General features: G+C 29.0%; 3 protein-coding genes across 3 annotated transcripts; all 3 read left to right on the top strand.

Annotated features, from left to right (window-relative positions):
- Positions 1-422: 422 nt before the first annotated feature.
- On the top strand, positions 423-1,217 carry LOC128958908 (keratin, type I cytoskeletal 10-like). Its single transcript, XM_054304869.1, has 2 exons — positions 423-431; positions 519-1,217. Exons 1-2 carry the CDS (start codon positions 423-425, stop codon positions 1,215-1,217), a joined length of 708 nt encoding a protein of 235 aa, XP_054160844.1.
- Positions 1,218-4,862: 3,645 nt separating this feature from the next.
- Positions 4,863-5,938, top strand: LOC128958907 (probable H/ACA ribonucleoprotein complex subunit 1). Its single transcript, XM_054304868.1, has 2 exons — positions 4,863-4,871; positions 5,195-5,938. The coding sequence occupies exons 1-2, from the start codon at positions 4,863-4,865 to the stop codon at positions 5,936-5,938; spliced, it is 753 nt and encodes a 250-aa protein (XP_054160843.1).
- A 1,936-nt stretch (positions 5,939-7,874) lies between these two features.
- LOC128958906 (fatty acid synthase-like) lies at positions 7,875-19,682 on the top strand. The gene is made up of 17 exons (XM_054304867.1): positions 7,875-8,157; positions 8,542-8,691; positions 8,803-9,075; positions 9,163-9,524; positions 9,601-9,865; positions 9,939-10,211; positions 10,290-10,883; positions 10,958-11,830; positions 12,383-13,167; positions 13,282-13,318; positions 13,379-13,418; positions 13,548-14,809; positions 14,882-15,136; positions 15,224-16,569; positions 17,042-18,139; positions 18,827-18,899; positions 19,573-19,682. The coding sequence occupies exons 1-17, from the start codon at positions 8,013-8,015 to the stop codon at positions 19,680-19,682; spliced, it is 7,941 nt and encodes a 2,646-aa protein (XP_054160842.1). The 5' UTR covers positions 7,875-8,012.
- Positions 19,683-20,658: the final 976 nt, after the last annotated feature.

Raw genomic sequence — 20,658 nt, 5'->3', positions numbered from 1 at the left:
CAATAATATGTAGATATTTAAAAAAWATATAAATATTTATTATTATTCCACACGTATTTACTCTACAATCCCTTTCCCCCCAAAAAAAATGATCTCCCTTTCCCTTTACACACACACACACACACACACACACACACACACACACACACACACATAAAAAAACCATCCCTAACCTCCAAAACATTTTTTTTACAAATAGATGTATTTATGCAATTAAAATGTAATCGACTTTTTATATATTAATATATATATACAGTATAACCGATTTTTTCTCAAGTATATATAAATGAGACGAAAATTATTTTTTTATTTATCAAACAATCATCAGTCAGTTTAGTTTAGTTAGTTAGTCGACTAAATAAATTGTTTTAATATTATTAAACTATTTGTTTGTTTAAAAAAAAATTTTTTTTTTATCAAAGATGCTTAAAGTATTGATTTGTTTCTATATAATTGTTTTTTAAATGCAATTTGTATTTATATTGTATTTTTTATTTTTTTATTTGTTTGTTAAATAGTTTATACTGGTATCAACATTAGTAGCTTATGTAGCTGGCAGCCAGGGATATGGCGGTAGCAGTGGTGGTGGTGGTGGTGGATATGGTGGTGGACGCAGCAGTGGTGGAGGATATGGAGGCGGACGAAGCAATGGTGGCGGTTATGGCGGCGGAAATGGTGGTAGACATGGCGGTGGTGGTGGTGGTGAGGTAGTCCAGGCTGCCATCCATACTAGACACTCGATCGACTATAAGGACGTACCGTCGACCGGCAATGTTAACCCCACTACCATCGAAGTCGGTTCATCATCCATTCCCCTTAACATACTGTTCCGATCGTCATCATCCAACCTGAATGTCCAACAGGAGCATCAGGGAGGCGGCGGCGATACCCAACGTAGCCAATCGGAGGACGAACCTCATCATCTCATTCACGAAGTATCCAAACCGATCATCCAAGAAGTCCGCGAAGTCATTACACCCTATCGTAAGATCGTCCAAGAGATACAGCCCGTCCAGGAAGAGATCCAGACAATTGTGGCCCGCAGTCAAAATCAACGACACCAGCAGCAAAACAATGGCGGTTTCAGCGGTAGCCGCGGCGGCGGTAGTGGTCACGGAAATGGTGGTTCATTTGGCGGTTCATTTGGTGGCGGATATGGCGGCGGATCTAGTCGTGGATCTAGCGGTGGATATGGAGGCCAATCGAAAAATTATTAAAAAATAATAACAAACTGATTGATAGAAAAAAACTGATTTTTTTAAAAATATATAAAAAGATATATAATATATTGTAAATAAATTTATTAAGTAATTATTTTATTATTATAATATATATAATTATTTGGGAAATTGTAATTTAAATGAAAAAAATAATACATAAAAAATAAATAAAAAAATATTGCCATTTATAAAGAAATTTATATATTTGTATTTAATTTTGTTTTTTTTTAATTTATAACAATTTTTGATAATATTTATTGTGTTTCTTAGGTTTAATAATTTTTTTATTGTTGAAATAATCATAACATTTAATCAATAGTAATAAAGTTAAATAATATTATTACAATAATATTAATAATTTAAATATATTATTATTAATTAGTATTAATATTAAAAATAAACTTTTTAATTGATTATTATTTGGTAACTAAATTTTTAATTTGTAAATATTTAGTATTATTAAATTAACAAATTTAATTAATTTGATTAATTTATTTATTATAATTAGTACAATTTAAACAGCACCATGGTTAAATAATTAAATAAACAGTTAAATATATTAGATTAATTAAATTAAGTAGTTTATTTTAACAAAATCATAATTAATTTTATATAAATCAGGTTTATTACATTAGAAAATAAATTATCCAAAAAAAAATTAATACTATACAAACATGTATTGTATTTAATTAAATATAACTAAATCAAGTGTTTAATTATTATTACATAACAAAATAAATTATTATTATTTTGTTAATTTTTAAATTAGCATTTAAATAAATTGTGTGGCAATAGACTACTCAAAAAAAAACAAACAATATCGTGCTTAACATTATACATATATTAGATAATATATATGTATATATTGTATGGATAGCCCTAGAGTAGATTCATGGACAGGTAGTTTTTTTTGGGGGGCGGGGATATGTAGATATACTTATTTTTTTTTAAAAAAAAAGCGTATGGGTGCACCTGTGTAAATTATAGTTAAATATTTTTATTAATTTTTTTTTGCCTAAACCGTGTTAGTGGTGTTAGATAATAGTCTCTAACAACAAAAAAAGTTATATAATAACTAAATAACTTATATATATAATTAAAAAAAAAAAATCATTACGTGTTATATCACGAGGTTTTAATGGATTTTAATTGATTGCTAGGAGTATCACGATTTTGGTAGAGAGAGAGAGAGAGAGAGAGAGAGACAATTATATATTATTATATAATATAATAAAACACATCAACTATTTTAGTTGACCTCAAACTAAATTCACTTTTGTTTTCATAAAACATAATTTATATTAATATCATATATATATTGTATTAATTTAAGTAATATATGTTTATGTGTGTCTGACTAAACAATATACCCTATATATTATACAGACATGTGTATTGAAAATAATTAATATATACTATAGTATAGTATATATATAATATACAACATAGAAATTTATTATAATTTATAAATTATTTGATAAATTTTTTGATTTAATTACGATATACAATGTATAACTATATTAAAGTATATCACAATTAAATCACAAAATTTAATAAAATAATTTAATTTTACAATAAAATTCATTATTACTATGCATATAATAATTAAAAAAAAATATTGATAATTAAATAAAATAAATTGCATAATATTTATTAGTAATGTAAAAATTTAAGTATTATTATTATTACCAACAAAAAAATAAATAAATAAGATTTAACCAATTAGCCATATAATTATTTAATTATAACCAATGATAATTTATTTTTTTTATAAAAATAAAAATAATAATTATTAAATTTACAATTTATTCATTTTTTAAAAATAATTATGTTCATAATAATTATAATAATAAAAAAAATTTATAATTTTTAAATATTTTAAAATTTGTTAACAAAAATGATTGAGTGCTCCGAGAAAAAAGGGATAAACAAAACAACAAAAATAAAAATAAACAAAAAAATAAAATTTAATTAACAATAAACAAAAAAAAATATTATTTGTTGTCAATATACTGGAAAAAATATTATATTTTTTTTGTTAAAAAATCAAACAAATAAAATAATAATTAAAAAATATTTTACAATTATAATAATAATAATAAAAAACATACCATAAGTTTAAAAAAAATAAAATAATCTGAACTATAATAATAAAATGTAATAAAATTATTGTATTATATTATAGTGTATTTAAATGTTTAGCTATCGTTAATAATAATAATAATAAAAAAACTTTATATAACATTTGCATGACAAACATATTGGGATTGAAAAGACACACAAAAAAAATTATTTATACAAAAAAATGCTTTTGATTTGTTTAATAACATATATAATAATAATAATAATTTTGAAATAAATTCATTAATTCATTTACTATAATTACCTGTTATTAAATTTATATATATGTATAAACAAAATAAATTTTTACATTACATTAAATATATACAGATATTAGATAATAAAAAATTATATGCATTACATTTATTTATAAAAAAAAATTTATATACAGTATATATATTGTATTAGTAATAATTTTTTTGTTGATTTCCCCAAAAAAAAAATTTGAAGCAAATTGTATTTTATTTATTTATTAGTAAAATAATATATCCCAATAGTTTACTTATCAAGATATTAATCAGAAATCAATGCATAGTTTAACTATAAATTTTTAAAAAAATATTATTGAGAGAGAGAGAGAGAGAGAGAGAGAGAGAGAGAGAGAGAGTGGAAAAAATTATTAAATAAAAATTAAGGCCTTAAAGACAGTGTGCCCCCAAAAAAGTGCAATTAAATATCTATTACTTTAAGTTTTTATATTATGTATATAATAATAATAATAATAAAAAGTAAAAATGAAAAGTTTTTAACTTTCTCTCTCTCTCTCTCTCTCTCTCTCTCTCTCTAAGTAGAAAAAAATGATGGAAAAGCAAATCTATAACATAATTATAATACATACTATACATTATGCTATTATAATAAATAATAATAATAACAAAAAAACACTATTAGTTTTTTTTGTATATAAAAAAAATTTAAATCTATTTAAATTAGCTTTTACTTAAGTATTGTATATACAGTACAAAAAAATTAGCAAAAAACAAAAAAAAACAAAATTAAAATTTTTCTCTGAATATGTATATATTATGTGAACTTTTGTTATAAATCTTCAATATTATTATATTATATATTATATATTTTCATTTTATATTTTATTATTATTATTATGTTAAATTTTTATTTTGCATGTTTTTGTTTGTTTGTTTGTTTGTTTGTTTTTTTATGAATACTTAATGATTGATAAAAAAATGTATTGCATATTATATTTTATTTGAAATTGCAATTTAGGATTTTTTTTTCTCACTGACGGATATATAAACCGATTAATTTTGTTGGAAATAAATTTATTAGTTAAATGAGATCCTAATAAATAGTTGTCTAAAAAAGTTTATAAATTTATAAGTTTTAATCCTAATTTTTTTTTGTGTGTGTAGTAATACTAATAGAAAAAAACTTATCGATTACCAAATGATTATTATAATTAATTGTTAATTAAATATAGTTATTATTAAATATATATATATATATATTAAAATTGTGTGTTTATTATAAAAGGAATAGATCTAAATAATAATAATAATAATGTTAAAAGTAAGTACCGAAAAAAATTGTTTATCCAAAAAAAATTATTACAATAATTTTTATCTAAATAATTATATACTTTATATATAATTTTTTAGATAAAATAAATTATATATTATTTTTTATTTAATTTTCTATAATTTATTAATTAAAAATATTTCTATTATTATTGAATACTATTGAAATCAATAATAATATTTCTAAAAAAAAAATTAATAATAAAACTATTATATAACTACAGTATTATTTTGTATTATATTATATATAAAGATAATTTTTTATTTAAAAAAAAATATTATATCTTTAATTTTTTTTTGATAATTATTTAATAGGTATTTATATTGTCTGCACTCATAGCCTATTGTAAGGCTGGCGGCGGAGGAGGTTATGGAGGTAGCAGTGGTGGTGGAGGTTATGGCGGCGGTGGACGCGGTGGTGGTGGAGGTGGTTATGGAGGAGGCGGAGGAGGACATGGAGGCGGCGGTTTCGGTGGCGGCGGAGGATTTGGAGGCGGTGGTGGAGGAGGAGGTGGCGGCGGCGGTGTAGTCCAAGCGGCCATCATTTCGCGTCATAGCATCGATTTCAGGGATGTTCCGTCATCGGGATCCGTGAACCCGACAACCATTGAAGTCGGATCATCGGCCGTACCCCTGAACATACTGTTCCGATCGTCGTCGTCGAACATCAACGTACAACAGGCTCACGAAGGAGGCGGCGGCGGTACTCAACAGAGTCAGTCGGAGGATGAACCCCATCGACTCATACACGAAGTATCCAAACCGATCATCCAAGAGGTTCGGGAAGTGATTACACCGTACAGACGTATTGTCCAGGAGATCAATCCCGTCCAGGAAGACATCCAGACTATTGTCGCCCGAGGAACGGGTGGCGGTGTTGGTGTCGGAGGCGGCGGCGGTGGCGGCGGAGGATTTGGTGGCGGTTTTGGAGGCGGTTTCGGTGGCGGCAAAGGTGGCGGCGGAGGCGGTTATGGCGGCAGTAGTGGCGGAAAAATTATGGGCGGAGGCGGCGGCGGCTATGGAGGCGGCGGTGGCGGCGGTGGACGAAAAGCCTACTAAATACACAAAAAAACGCACCAATTATTTAGTATTAATTAATTAATTATTTTTTTTTATATATAAATAATAATTATTTTATTTTTTTCTAATTATCAAATAATCATTTTATTAATAAGTTTTATATCATATATATATATGTATATATTGTAATGAGAAAAAAAATATTAATTTAGTTATTTGATCAAGCAACAAAAAAAAGTCAACAAAAAAATCAACATTTTTTTATAAAAAAAATATTATATATATATATTATATAATCTCATATTTGTGATAAAAAATTTTGTGTTTTATTTTTTATTTTTGAAAAGTAAAATATGTAAATATTAGTAATAATATTTATAATAAATAAATATATGGAAATAAATTATCATTAATTTTATGTATAACTATTGAAATAAGTGTTTATTTTTTTAATGAATTATGAATAATATTATTTAATCCTCAAAATTTTTTTTTATTTGTATTTATCATTCATTATTAGTTTAATTAAAAATATTGAATTTATTTTAATATTTAAAAAAAATATCGTTATAATAATTATTAATTTTCTACATAAGTCTACCAATTATTACTATATTACTAGTAAATACACTAAAAAAATAAATAATAATTTTGTAAACTATTGTTATATTTATTTTTTTATCAATAATAATAAATAATTTTTTATTTTCAAAATATAAATTTAATTTTTTTTTTGTTTTTTGTTTGTTTAAAAACTTGTATAATTATTAACCGGTAGTTATATTGAAATATCTATTTAGTCCAAAAAATATATATATGAGACAGTATTATATAAATCATATATAATTATTTTTTTTAATATATAATTTAAATAAATAATCAATTAATTAAAAACTAATTACTATTTGCTAAAAGCTATAAATTTATTTTTTTTATTAAAAATAAAATTATATGTATAAAATATTATAAAATTATTATACATAAATTACTAGAAACTAGATAACTGAGTATGATAATTTATTTAATAATTTACTATTACTTGTTTTATTTTATTTAAAAAAATATTATTAAAAGTGTAACAATAATAAAATAAAAATTATTAGTTATGTTTAATTTGATTATAATATATTTCTAAATTATACACTTAATATATATATATATATATATACTGTATATATATATATCATATATACATGTAGTTTTAATATATTATTTCAATTGATATATTTCTTAAAAATATTATTGAATAAACATTTTAATAAAAAAAACTACTAATAAATTAAAAAAATATTATCATATTTACCCATTAAAACCCATTATAAATAATAAAAACAAATTAGTGTACCATATTGATTAGTATATTATAAATTAATAGTGAAACTGATTAGTTAATATTTTTAATAAAAAATTAATAAATATTTAATAAATAAAATAAAAAGTTTTATTAATTGTAATTAATATTTTTATAGAGTAATTAACAAGTAATAATATATATATTAAAATTTTAATTTGTTTATTAACATTTATTTTTTATGTGTATGTGTGTGTATGTGTGTGTATGTGTGTGTATGTGTGTGTATGTGTGTGTATGTGTGTGTATGTGTGTGTATGTGTGTGTGTGTGTGTGTATGTGTGTGTGTGTGTGTGTGTGTGTGTGTGTGTGTGTGTGTGTGTATGTGTGTGTGTATGTGTGTGTGTGTGTATGTGTGTGTATGTGTGTGTGTGTATTTTAATATAATACAAAAATTTTTTTATAAAAACTATTAATATAACATTTTTATTAAAAATTCTAATATTAGTAATAAAATCAGTTATTTTATTAATTAAATTTAAAATATATCATATTTGTTATGAGTATAATTTTATTTAATATAATTATAAACCATTTTTTACTAAAATTACAAAAAATTAATTAATTAAATTTTAGCTTAAATTTATATATATATCATTAAAATAATTCATATATTTTAGTTTGTTAAATATGGTTAGTTTTTTATTAAGTCAAGTATTCAAACTTATAGATAACAATAAGTAACAAAAATAAAAATAAAAACAATTGTTAAGTTTTATTGTGTGTGCAAATCAACAACAAAAAAATATTTTTCATTTAAAAATGAATATAAATAATGATATAGTAATCAGTGGTATGAGTGGTCGGTTCCCATTATCTGATAATATCGATGAATTTGCTGACAATCTATACAATGGTATCGATATGGTTACCGATGCCGATGACGGTGATTGTCGATGGCCTAAAGGTTATTAGTTAATTAGTTAATTATCAATTAATATGTATATATGTGTGTGTGTATGTATGTGTATGTGTGTGTATGTGTGTGTATGTGTGTGTATGTGTGTGTATGTGTGTGTATGTGTGTGTATGTGTGTGTATGTGTGTATGTATGTGTATGTGTGTGTATGTGTGTGTATGTGTGTGTATGTGTGTGTATGTGTGTGTATGTGTGTGTATGTGTGTGTATGTGTGTGTGTGTGTGTATGTGTGTGTATGTGTGTGTATGTCTGAGTGTTAATTAATGTTAATATGCTAATAAAGTTTTTTAAATTAATTTCTTTTAATTAATTAACTAAAAAAAATTATTACAAAAAAAATAAATAAATAATAAAACAAAACAAATCAAAAGATTTATACGGAATTAATTCAAGACAAGGAAAGGTTAGGGACTTTGACCGCTTCGATGTGTTTTTCTTCGGTATTACTGAACAACTGATGGAAATTGATCCGCAATCGCGTAAACTATTGGAGACCACATACGAGGCCATTGTCGACGCCGGTAACCATAAATGCTATTTTAATAATAATTATTATTATTATAAATACCAACAACAAAAAATTCTGTGTATTTGTGTGTTATATTAGATTTTATCGATTTTTAATATTATAGGTATAAATCCGAGTTCATTGAGCGGCACGAAAACCGGTGTCTATATCGGTGTGTCGACCTATGCTATGACCGATAGCTATCCCGAAGAGATACAGCCGGACATTATGGCGAGTAGACAGTCGACAATGTTGCAGATTGTGGGCAATTCAAAGTCTATGTACGCCAACCGGATATCCTATGTTTTTAACTTTAAGGGACCGTCGCTTATGACTGATACGGCCTGTTCGGCCAGTATTGTGGCCTTTAATTTGGCCATAAATGACTTGAAATTAGGTATCGGATTATTAATATTAATATTATATTGTAAATGAAAACATATAATTCAAATATATATTACTATATATAACCTCTAATTCATAGGCAATGTTGACTACGCTGTGGTCGGCGGCACTCATATGACATTTGAACCGTTTATCGTCCAAATGTCTCAGGAGATCAGTGTTTGTTCACCGCGTGGCCTGTCGTCGGTGTTAGACCAGGAGGCAGATGGCTTTGTCAAGGGTGACGCCATTGCCTGTCTATTCCTCCAGAGACGACCCGAGGCTCGCCGTATCTATGCCTCAGTGTTGGCCAGTCGTGTCAATGTTGACGGCAAGAAAACCAAAGGCATGTTCTTTCCATCGACAGAAGCACAACAAGATCTGATGATTATGACCTACAAAGAGGCTAATGTGGATCCATTGAAAGTCAACTATTTTGAAGCTCATTGTACGGGAACCAGAGTAAGATAGTACTCATACCATACCATATACTGTATATAAAATACAAAAGTTTATATATATTAATACAACTAAATAGGTGGGCGATCCTCAAGAGGTTAAGGCCATCTATAATGCCTACTGTTCGACACCTAATCGTATAGGATATCTACCGCTTGGTCTACTCAAGAGTAGTACGGGTCATACGGAAGCGGCATCGGGTGTATCGGCAATCATTAAGACATGTCTAGTATTTGAAAACGAGTTAATACCGGCTAATATTAATCTGAAAACAATAAAAAATGAATGCAAACACTACTGTCCACCACTGTATCCCAATACTGAACCATTGGCCTATGAGCCAGGTATGAGTCAAAAGCAAACATACATACATAAGCTACATATATAATTAATTTAATTTTTTTAAAATATGTACAGCCATTGCCGGCATAAATAACTTTGGCATTGGAGGTGCCAACGGACACGTACTCATTGAATGTAATTATAAGTTGGCCGACGATAAAGGCCTGGATATTGCCGAACCCATACCGCGTATTGTAAACATCTGCGGCCGCACTGAAGCCGCCATTCAACACGTGTTTGAATTTATCGAAAAAAATCCTCACAAAATCACGCGCGACTTTTTAGCCCTTTTGACCGATACTATGAAAGTCAGTCCCAGTGTTAATTCATCTGGATTTCCCTACAGAGGTTTATTTAACTAATTTATAGATAAAATTAAATTTAATATTTTTTTATTATTAAATAATATTAAATATTTTAATTTAGGATCAATTATTTTAAAGAAATTAAGTGATGACAACAATAATAACAAAAACATTAGATATGAATATAAAAAACAATTTTCATTATTTAAATGCAAATCTTTAAGACCTGTTTGGCTGTTGTTTCCGGGTTTGGGCGGACAATGGCCTGCAATGGCTAAGGCTTTAATGCCAATCGATATCTTCAAAAATAAAGTCGAAGAATGTCATAAAATATTACTTGAATTTAATGTCAATTTAAAACATTGGTTACTCTCTGAAGATAACACTTCCATCTCAACAATGACTGCTAAGTTCTGTACGACAACTGCTATAGAGTTGGCGTTGTTTGATGTGATTAAAGCATTGGATATCAATGTCGACGGTATTATTGGACATTCATTTGGTGAGATAGCCTGTGCTTACGCTGACGGATGTCTGACCACAAAAGAGGCAATAATTGTGTCATACATTAGAGGAGCCGTCACTGAAAACGATAAGAAAATACCGAAAGGTTTGATGGCTGTCGTGGGTCTGTCGAAAAACGAAGCAAAGAAATTGTGTACACAAGGAGTGTATGTGGTCTGCAATAATGCCAAAGATACTGTTGTCGTATCTGGTAATCAATTTTAATTATAATCTGTTAATAATTTTTATTCAATTAATCTGTTTGATAATTATACATAATTATAGGCAAACAACAAGAAATGGAGGAATTGATTGAAAAGATACGATCTATGGGTGTATTTGTTCGCCAATTGGACAGCAGTGGTATACCCTATCATTCGCCATATATGGAGAGTTCGGTTAAGCCAATGATTGAGACAACCAGAAAATACATATTAAAACCACGGCTCAGATCCAGTCGATGGTTGTCGACATCAGTGGTAAACTTAGAACAACAGGACAATGACAACAACGACATCTTGAAATACGCTTCTTCAGAGTATTTTGCATATAATGTGTTAAATTCTGTCCATTTTTATGATCGCCTGAAAACACTTCCGACCGATTCGATTGTCATAGAGATGGGTCCGCATACGGTATTCGGCAAAATAGTTACCGAAACTCTTGAGTCGTCCACTTATTTGTCGTTTATGAAGAAAGACTCGAACGACACGAATTTGGATCTGTTTTTGTCGTGTTTGGCCAAACTATACGAATTGGGATTAAATCCGTCTATCGATAAGCTCTATCCGCCTGTCGAGTGGCCAGTGGCCAGAAATACCCAATCAATAGGATCGCTCATTCGATGGGATCATTCGCATCAATACATTTGCAGAAAATATCCCGAGTTTTATACCCGAAGCACGGCATCGGATATGAACGTTGCGGTCAACATACAGATGCCTGAAGATTGTTATTATGCCGATCACGCTATCGACGGCAACATACTATTTCCGGCCACCGGCTATATAATGTTAGTTTGGCGACACTTTGCCAGCTATTGCGGCAAAATCTGGAACAAAACGGCCGTCCAGTTTGAAAACATACAATTCAAACGATCAGTTTTTCTGTCCGATACGTCGCCGACCCGATTGAAAGTCAGATACTTTCAAAATAGCCGTAAGTTTTTATTTGTTTATCAAATAATCAAACAAAACAATTACATAAAATAAATTGCATTATTTCTAAACTATTTTTTTTTAGTTACAATGCTTTTACAGTTCAGTTTAATATAATAATAATAATAATAATACTGTAATAATAATAAGTTTTAATATTCCTATAATTTTATTTTGTTTTTTAAATTATTAAATAATATTTTATTAATTATAATATTCAACAACAAAATATTACAAAATAGCTGTAAGTTTTTATATAAAATAAATATATTATTTCTAAACAAATTTTTTTTTAAGTTACAATGCTTTTACATTTCAGTTTGAATGATAATGCTGTAATTATAATATATATATTATTAGTTTTATAATTTTAATTAGTTTTTTTTAATTATTAAGTAATATTATATTTATAATTAACAATAACAACAACATATTACAGTAATAATAATAACAATTAATTATATTTAGTGTTTAACATTTTATTAATTTAATAAAAAAAACTAAAACTAATAATTATATCACAGTTATATAATTAGTTATCAATTTTTTTCAGATGATTTTGTAATATTGGAAAATGATAATGTTTGTTGTTCGGGTAAAGTTAGCCGATTAACCGATGATGGACTATACGCACAGAATCTAATCTATGAGAATGATGAGAACCGGGAGCTAACCGATGAGTATAGTTTGTCCAGAGATGACATCTACAAAGAGTTACGTATTGTTGGCTACGATTACGGACCGGCATTCAGACGTCTGAAACGGGTTCGGACCAACAATTTTGTCGAAATACTCGGTAGTTGCGAATGGAACGGACTGTTTGTACCGTTTCTCGACTCAGTACTACAGTCGACGGCATTTGTGTTACCGTTTCGTAAGCTAATGGTACCCGTAATGATCAAATCGCTTAAAATCGATCCGAAACTGTTTTTCGAGGCTATCGTCAAAAATCGATTGACCGTCGATGATGACGACCAAGTCGTCAACAAAATCGCCGACAAAGACTGTCAAGAAGTGGCCAAATGGAAATGTCGTCCTAAGGAACTGGATGTTAACGAACAGACAGCTTATACGGATTTATATGAACAGACCGATGAAATACTTAAACAGATTTCTGAACGCTTTCATAAATACAAATCGTTGGTATCGTTTTATTTTGATTACGACACGAAATTGTTGGTCACCTATGGTATCGAAATCTGCGATCTCATAGTGTTTCCCATTACCCGACGATCAGACAATCAGGATCTGGTACTCGATTCCTATGAGTTTGTCGCCAATGAGGACATGGATGCCATCGAACCGTCCCTAAAGCATACGATTTCTGAATATTTAGAGGTAAATACATATATATATTATAATAATAAGATACGAATTAATACAGATTAATTTAATGTATAAAATTGGTATAAACTTTTTTTTAACTATATATTTACTATGAAATCAAAATAGGTTTGCAAAATGTTGATTGTTTTGATAAAAAAAATTGGTGTTAATAATAATAATATTTTATACGATATCAACACTAATATAAACAATGAATTAATAGAAAAATATAGAAAATCATTAAACAATGAAAATTTTGTAATGTTTCGTATTTTGGATAAAATATTGACAACTATTTGCGGTCAAAATTATCTTAATAATGATATTATAATTACAAATAATAACAACGAAAACAATATTATTGATAATATGATACTAAATGATAATAATAGTAAAATTGTTGGAAAAATATGGTCAGAAATTAAGTCCGAACCTGAATATGATTTTGCTAAAGACATCACTAATGAGATCCATACAAATGATTTGTTGTTACGATCGTTGGTCGATATTGTCAATGAAAATCTGGTGCCACAAAAATCCATAAATGTTGTTGAAATTAACTTAACTCATGGATTGTTGGCCAAAGAAATTGAAAAATTAATGTCAAACTATCATTTCTATCCAATTGATGTCAACTACAAACTAATTGTCCGATCGATGGATGTATTGCTAAACGATTTATCATTACAGGACAGATATGCTGCCAGTGTTTGGCAGACAAGAGATAGTGATTTTCCCACTGATATATCGATTGCCGATTTTATTGTTGCGAGAGATTCGCAGCATATCTACGATGACAACAACATAGATGTCGACAAATTTATCATAAATTTAAGCGACTATATTGTCAGCAATGGATTTTTGTTGACAATTCATAGATATAGGTTTACGGATACGGAGCTAATGTTAAACAACATCGTCAACAACGATACAGTTAAGAGTGGAAAACTGTTGGACAACACGTTTCTGGAGCAACGGATCGACCAGTTTATTACGGCTGCTAATCGAGCGGGTCTTCGGCTAATTGGCCGCAAATACGACACCATCGGTACTATGGCTCTACTCTATCGCAAAACGGCTAGCGAACTGGTCAATGGCAACCCTGATTTATCAAAAGTGATCATGGTCGATTCATTAGACTATGATAATTGGTTACCAAAATTGCAAGAAAATAAATCAAGTAGTGATACAGTTTGGCTGATGGCCATTGATTCCTATAGAAACGGTATTATAAGTCTAATTAATAGCCTAAGACTGGAACCGGGAGGCAATTGTTTCAAATGTATTATCGATTACAATATTACGACCGATAATAATGATATCAATTGTTTGGATTTTTATCAAAAATACAAACATATTTTGGCCAATGGTTTGGCTGTTAATGTCATCAACAAATATGATGGCAAACATCAGCCAAAAGTGGGAACTTATAGACATCTCAAACTAAACAAAGATTACGATAAAATCAGATCCAATGACTACTTCTTGAGTATCGGTCAGGGAAGAGATCTGTCAAGTCTTCAATGGTTTGATTCTCGATGTTTGGTGCCGTCCGATGAAGGAGTCTATGATTTTTTAAATAACCGAATAAAACAAATACCGATCAATATATACAGTTCTGGACTAACATTTCGTGACGTTATGTTTGCAACCGGTATTTAATTTTTAATTTTTTTTACTTTTATCTCTCAATTAGTAATATTTTTTTTAAAAATTTACTTTTTAGGTCGTTTAACAATATCAGAGTTGGAATTAATTACTGATTGTTTAATTGGTTATGAGTTTGTCGGACGTCGTATAGACACTGGTGAACGGGTTATGGGTATGAGTATAACCCGATGTTTTGCTACTAGTGTTCAGGCAAATAGCAAATTTATAACTAGTATACCGACACACTGGTCAATGGATGATGCGGTCACTATATTGACCACATATATCACCGTTTGGTATGGTTTGATATATAGGGCTGATTTAATGAAGAGTATGTTTTTTAAAAAATAAATTATAATAATGTATTAATTAATTGATTTGTAAAATACTAAAATTTATTTTTAACTTTTATTATAAGATGAAAGTATTTTAATACATTCGGGTGCTGGAGGTGTGGGTCAGGCGGCCATAAATATATGCCAATACTATAACTGCGATATCTTTGTGACGGTTGGAACTGAAGACAAAAAACAGTTTCTTATCAAAGAATATAATATTCCTGAAAACAGAATATTCAGTTCAAGAGATATATTGTTTAAGTTAAGGATAAAACAGTTAACTAAAGGAAAAGGAGTCGATTTGGTATTGAATTCATTGACCGGTGAAAAATTGGACGCCAGTTACGAGTGTCTGGCAAATAGGGGTCGGTTTGTTGAACTGGGAAAGTATGATCAAATGCAAAACAAACAGATCGGTATGTTTGACTTTTTGAGAGATATATCATTCATTGGTGTCGCTTTCGATATGTGTCTGTTTGAGGCTCAGGATTTTGCCATCAATTTCTTTGAATGGATGCATAAAAACTCTTCAAATGGATGTATTAAACCAATTAATAGGACTGTATTTGGAGTTAATGAAGCGGAAAAGGCATTCAGGTATATGACAACCGGTAAACATATCGGAAAAATTATTATTAAGATTAGAGACGAAGAATCCGATAGAAATGCTGTTAAAGATATGAATCCATCCATTGGTTTATTAGTAACAACTAAGACATATTTTAATCCAAACAAAGTCTATATAATAACGGGTGGTTTGGGTGGTTGTGGTCTTGAATTAGTTCATTGGATGCTATATAAGGGGGCAAAAAAGTTTGTCCTAAACTCACGTAATGGCATCAAAAATGATTATCAAAAATATATTTTGAAACGTTTAGAAACTTTCGGTAAAAAATACAAAATGTTTTCATCGGAAATCATAGTATCGACGGCTAATTGTCTGACAATTGACGGCACAAAACAACTTTTAGGTGAATCACAACAATTGGGTAAAACAATTGGCGGTGTCTTTCATTTGACACTATTATTGAATGATCTGTTGCTGGAAAACCAAACAACTGATACATTTGGTTCAACTGTTGCCTCAAAATATGCAATATTTGCTAATTTGGATCAAATGACTCGCAAATTGGACATCAAATTAGATTATTTTGTTGTATTTTCGTCGTTAATTGCGGGCAAAGGAAACGGCGGTCAAAGTAACTATGCTTTTGGTAACTCAATGTGCGAACGATTATGCGAACAAAGATCTGGTGATGGATTGAAAGCACTGGCCATACAATTTGGTCCGATCGGTGATGTGGGCGCCCTGTCTAACAAGGATCAGGTCGTCCAGATGTCTAATATGAAGAAACAGAGAATCAATTCGGTTTTTGAAGTCATGGATAGACTACTGGCCGTCGATAAACTGATTGTCACTTCATATGTAAATATTATTATAATAATTATTATTATTATTACTTTTGTTTTATGTTTGTTTACTTCCTGTACCGATATGTCTATAACAGGGTTGCTAAAGGTTTTCGCTTTTAAGGGGGTGGTATAGGGGGGGGGGGGGGTTGGTGGTGAAATGGCAAAATTTTCGAAAAAGCTTGGGGGTATAGTGGGGGTTGAACATTTTTTATTGCATTTTTAATTGACAATTTTTGCCAAATTTGAGTAAATTCCCACTAACTTCCCACTAAATTCCCACTAAATTCCCACTAAATTCCCACTAAATTTCCACTAAATTCCCACTAAATTCCCACTAAATTCCCACTAAATTCTCACTAAATCCCCACTAAATYCCCACTAAATTCCCACTAAATCCCCACTAAATCCCCACTAAATCCCCACTAAATTCCCACTAAAGACTATAATATCTAAACAATTAAAAAAATGTAACAATTTTTTTAAAGCTAATATCTGAACGAATAATGCAATCGGAAAGCCGTCAAAAACGTGTGATTAAGAAACTTTGGCGAGCATTGGGCGTCCATCCGGACAATACACCCGATTATCTATCACTCGGCGAACTCGGACTGGAGTCGATGTTTGCCGTCGAATTGCAACAGGAGTTGGAACGGGAGTATAATATAAAAATATCGTTGAATAACATCAGGAATATAACTGTCCAACACATCAAACTCTATGATTCGGGTCGAGTGGATGACGTTAGCCGATACGTCCAGGAGTTTGAAATGGCCAAAACCAATCTATTGAACTTGAAATTCATTATACCGACGGATAGGACCGTCAAATTGAATAACATTACCGCTGGTCGACCCATATATTTATTGCCGACCGTCGACGGATCGTTCAAACAATTTGAAGCGCTGGCCAAACGATTTCGTAGGCCAGTTGTCGGTATCAATTGGACGCGCGATTTGGATGGCATAGAATCGGTCAATGATATGACCAAATATTTTATAGACCTATTGAACACTATCCACAACAACAACAACAACAATGATTTGTTGTACGACATCGTCGGCTACTTTGACTGTGCATTCATTGCCACTAAAATAGTCCGCAAGACTCGTGGTGTCAAACGAGCCGTTATTATTGATATACTATCGGAAACACAGTTCAATGAGGACGCGGTTACCGATGAATTCCTAATGGAGTTTATCATCGGTTTTATATCGACTAATATCCCGAAATCGATTAAGTATAAGATCTATCGTGACATGAAATCCGAGCCAACTATTGATGCACGTGTTCAGCGCGCGTGCAACGAAATACGCGAGTTTGCCGGCCACGGTCTGGTGGCCACCGATTTGGAAGAAATTTTGCGTAATTCACTGAAACGGGCAAAACTGTTGACCGATTATAGGTCGCAGAAAATGAAGAAATTGATGACACAAACGAAGTCCAAGAATCTGATGGATAAATGGTCTAAAAGTAGGCAAAAGCTAACAATAATCAAACCGTTGTTCAAAGAGTTCAATAATATTGATGACGAAGAAGTGTTTGTCAACAAAACAAATCAGTTATACTTTTTGCCAACAAATCCGGTAAAACAATAACTATATATCGATATTAAAAAAATATACAAATATTTAAAAAAAAACTTATTTTAAAGTTATTATATACTTTTGAATTTATTGTACAATACTATTGTAAATATATAGAGACTTGTTATATGAAACATATGTTATACAAATATCAAACATTCAAACAATTAATACATATATATATATATATATATATATATATATATATATACAGTATATATATAAATAAATACACAAATATTATAAAAACTTATTTAATTAGTTTTATTTAAAAAGTTATTTTTATAGTTTTTTGATGATTAAATACCTATGAATTTATTGTACAATAATTTTTACAATACTATTGTAAATATAGAGATATGTTATACAATTATCAAACATTCAAACAATTTTAATATTATAATATTATAAAACCTTATTTAATTAGTTTTATTTAAAAAGTTATTTTTATAGTTATTTTGTTGTTGTTGTTGATTATATACCTATGATTTTATTGTACAATAATTTTTTAACAAAACTTTATATCCTAATCATTGGTTATCATTAGATATTATCTTTTAAAATAATAGACTACTTAATGGAAAATTAGAAATTAATTTCTATATAAAAACTTTTAAATACTTTTAATTTATTATAAAAAATTTGTTTTTTTTTCTAATTATTAAATTTTAATTATATAATAAATAGGAAACAAATAATTTGACGTTTAATTTAATTAAAGTCGACGAACATTACATATCAATTGCATCGGAAAAAATTGGCGATAAATTAATTGATTTATTAGATTATCAATAATTGTTTTTTTTAAAAAAAACATTATTATTTAATAATATTAATAATTTTTTGTTATTATTGTATAACTATATTAAACATATTATTATTAACAATTTGAATAAATAAAAATTTAATATATTTTGTAGTTTTATTTTTATTTTTTTTTTTAGTAAAAATGTTATCGAGTTTTATCATTTTTTTTGATAAAAATTATTTAATTAGTGAAATCTATTGATATTATAATTTAAAAATATAAACTAATTTTTTTTTTGATTATAAAAATTATCCAGTACAATATTTATGCAATGTCTAACATAAATTTAATATAATTATTTAACATTATAAAATAAAAAACACTACAAAACATTATAAAGCAATAAAAAAAATTATAAATATTTTCTAAAAAAATATATTACATATTTATTATCAAATATATATATATATATAAATCAATAAAATTTATTTTAAAATATACAGTAAAATTTATTGATTTATATTTTTTAAATAATAATTTTTTTACTTTATAAAGTTATTAGTTTTTTTTAAATTTATAAAATATGCTAGTTCATTATTGATAATACACTTGTAATAATAATATATGTGACATAAATAAGAAAAAACACTAACTTTATAAAGTAAAAAAATTATTATTTTGATAGAGGTTTTACCCAATTACCGGTCACCAGAGGGCAGCACATCTCAACCTACTTGTTCCCAACAGTCCAACACATGCGCACCGATACCTATACCTCAAGTCATTGCTATATAAGAGCTAACACTACTCTATTCTCGCTCTCTTACGTTTTCGCCTCTCCACGAGTACACTTCAATTATACTCCGTATAACGTTAACGTCTTACGTTAACTTAACTTCCGTTTCCTATTTTAATTATATTTTATTATACACATGTGTTTTTACAAATTATCTTAATTTAGTTCATTTTTAATAAAGAGTTATAAGTTATACATTTTAAACTGTGTTTACCATTTATACACTTTCGTGATCACTATTTACATTATCTTTTGGACACATTATAACCACAATATCATCGGAGACCCACCATTGCTCGTCAGCCCTTTTGCTATCATTTATTGACATCACATTCACATCAATACCGCCTCGCGTTTCTCTGCCGTTCAACGCTCGTACCACCGTTTGGTCAACACCACGTTTACGCCGCGCGCACGATATAAACACTCACGTTCACGTCACACGTTCACGTCACGCGTTGCTCTTTATGTCAACACGTCACGTACATTTCGCACGTACACGTCAACATCTGAAGTCAATGTCAACATAACCCGTCTACGTGTCATCCTCTAAGACAACTTCAGCGTATATTGTCAACGTAGACAGACCACACGTCAAAACTCGTATCAATTGGCGCAGGACCGGCAGGATATCCTCCGCAATAACCATCAATCATTCGGCTTAGAAGCGGTTACCTCAAAACAGTAACACCAGACCCGGAAATGCCAAACACTAACGCCACTCAAACGTCTACATCAACAGACGCCATGACGCCAACGTATAATCACCGCCCGTCGCTTGAAAAATACAGCGGACATAAAACGGTCATACGGGCAGACCTATGGTTAAATCTATTTGAGGTCCTAACTCGTTCCCAATCTAACAGCGATCGCGTATTTACATTAATGGCATACCTAACAGATGACGCGCTGAACTGGTATGCTACAGAAATAGCTAGCATAGCAGACATAACATGGGACCAAGTGAAGGAACAC

The sequence above is a fragment of the Oppia nitens genome, unplaced genomic scaffold (assembly GCF_028296485.1).
Source record: "Oppia nitens isolate AA-2021 unplaced genomic scaffold, nextdenovo-longstitch-racon4-pilon3 scaffold3_pilon_pilon_pilon, whole genome shotgun sequence".
In the NCBI taxonomy this organism is placed as follows: domain Eukaryota; kingdom Metazoa; phylum Arthropoda; class Arachnida; order Sarcoptiformes; family Oppiidae; genus Oppia; species Oppia nitens.
This window is presented reverse-complemented; position numbering and strand designations above follow the sequence as displayed.

Bases quoted from the DNA above. Each gene is read 5' to 3' on its own strand.
- LOC128958906 (XM_054304867.1), top strand. From the start codon at position 8,013: ATGAATATAAATAATGATATAGTAATCAGTGGTATGAGTGGTCGGTTC. The intron at 10,212-10,289 runs GTTTATTTAACT...ATTTTAATTTAG, and splicing joins ATCTGGATTTCCCTACAGAG to GATCAATTATTTTAAAGAAA. The intron at 10,884-10,957 runs GTAATCAATTTT...ACATAATTATAG, and splicing joins AGATACTGTTGTCGTATCTG to GCAAACAACAAGAAATGGAG.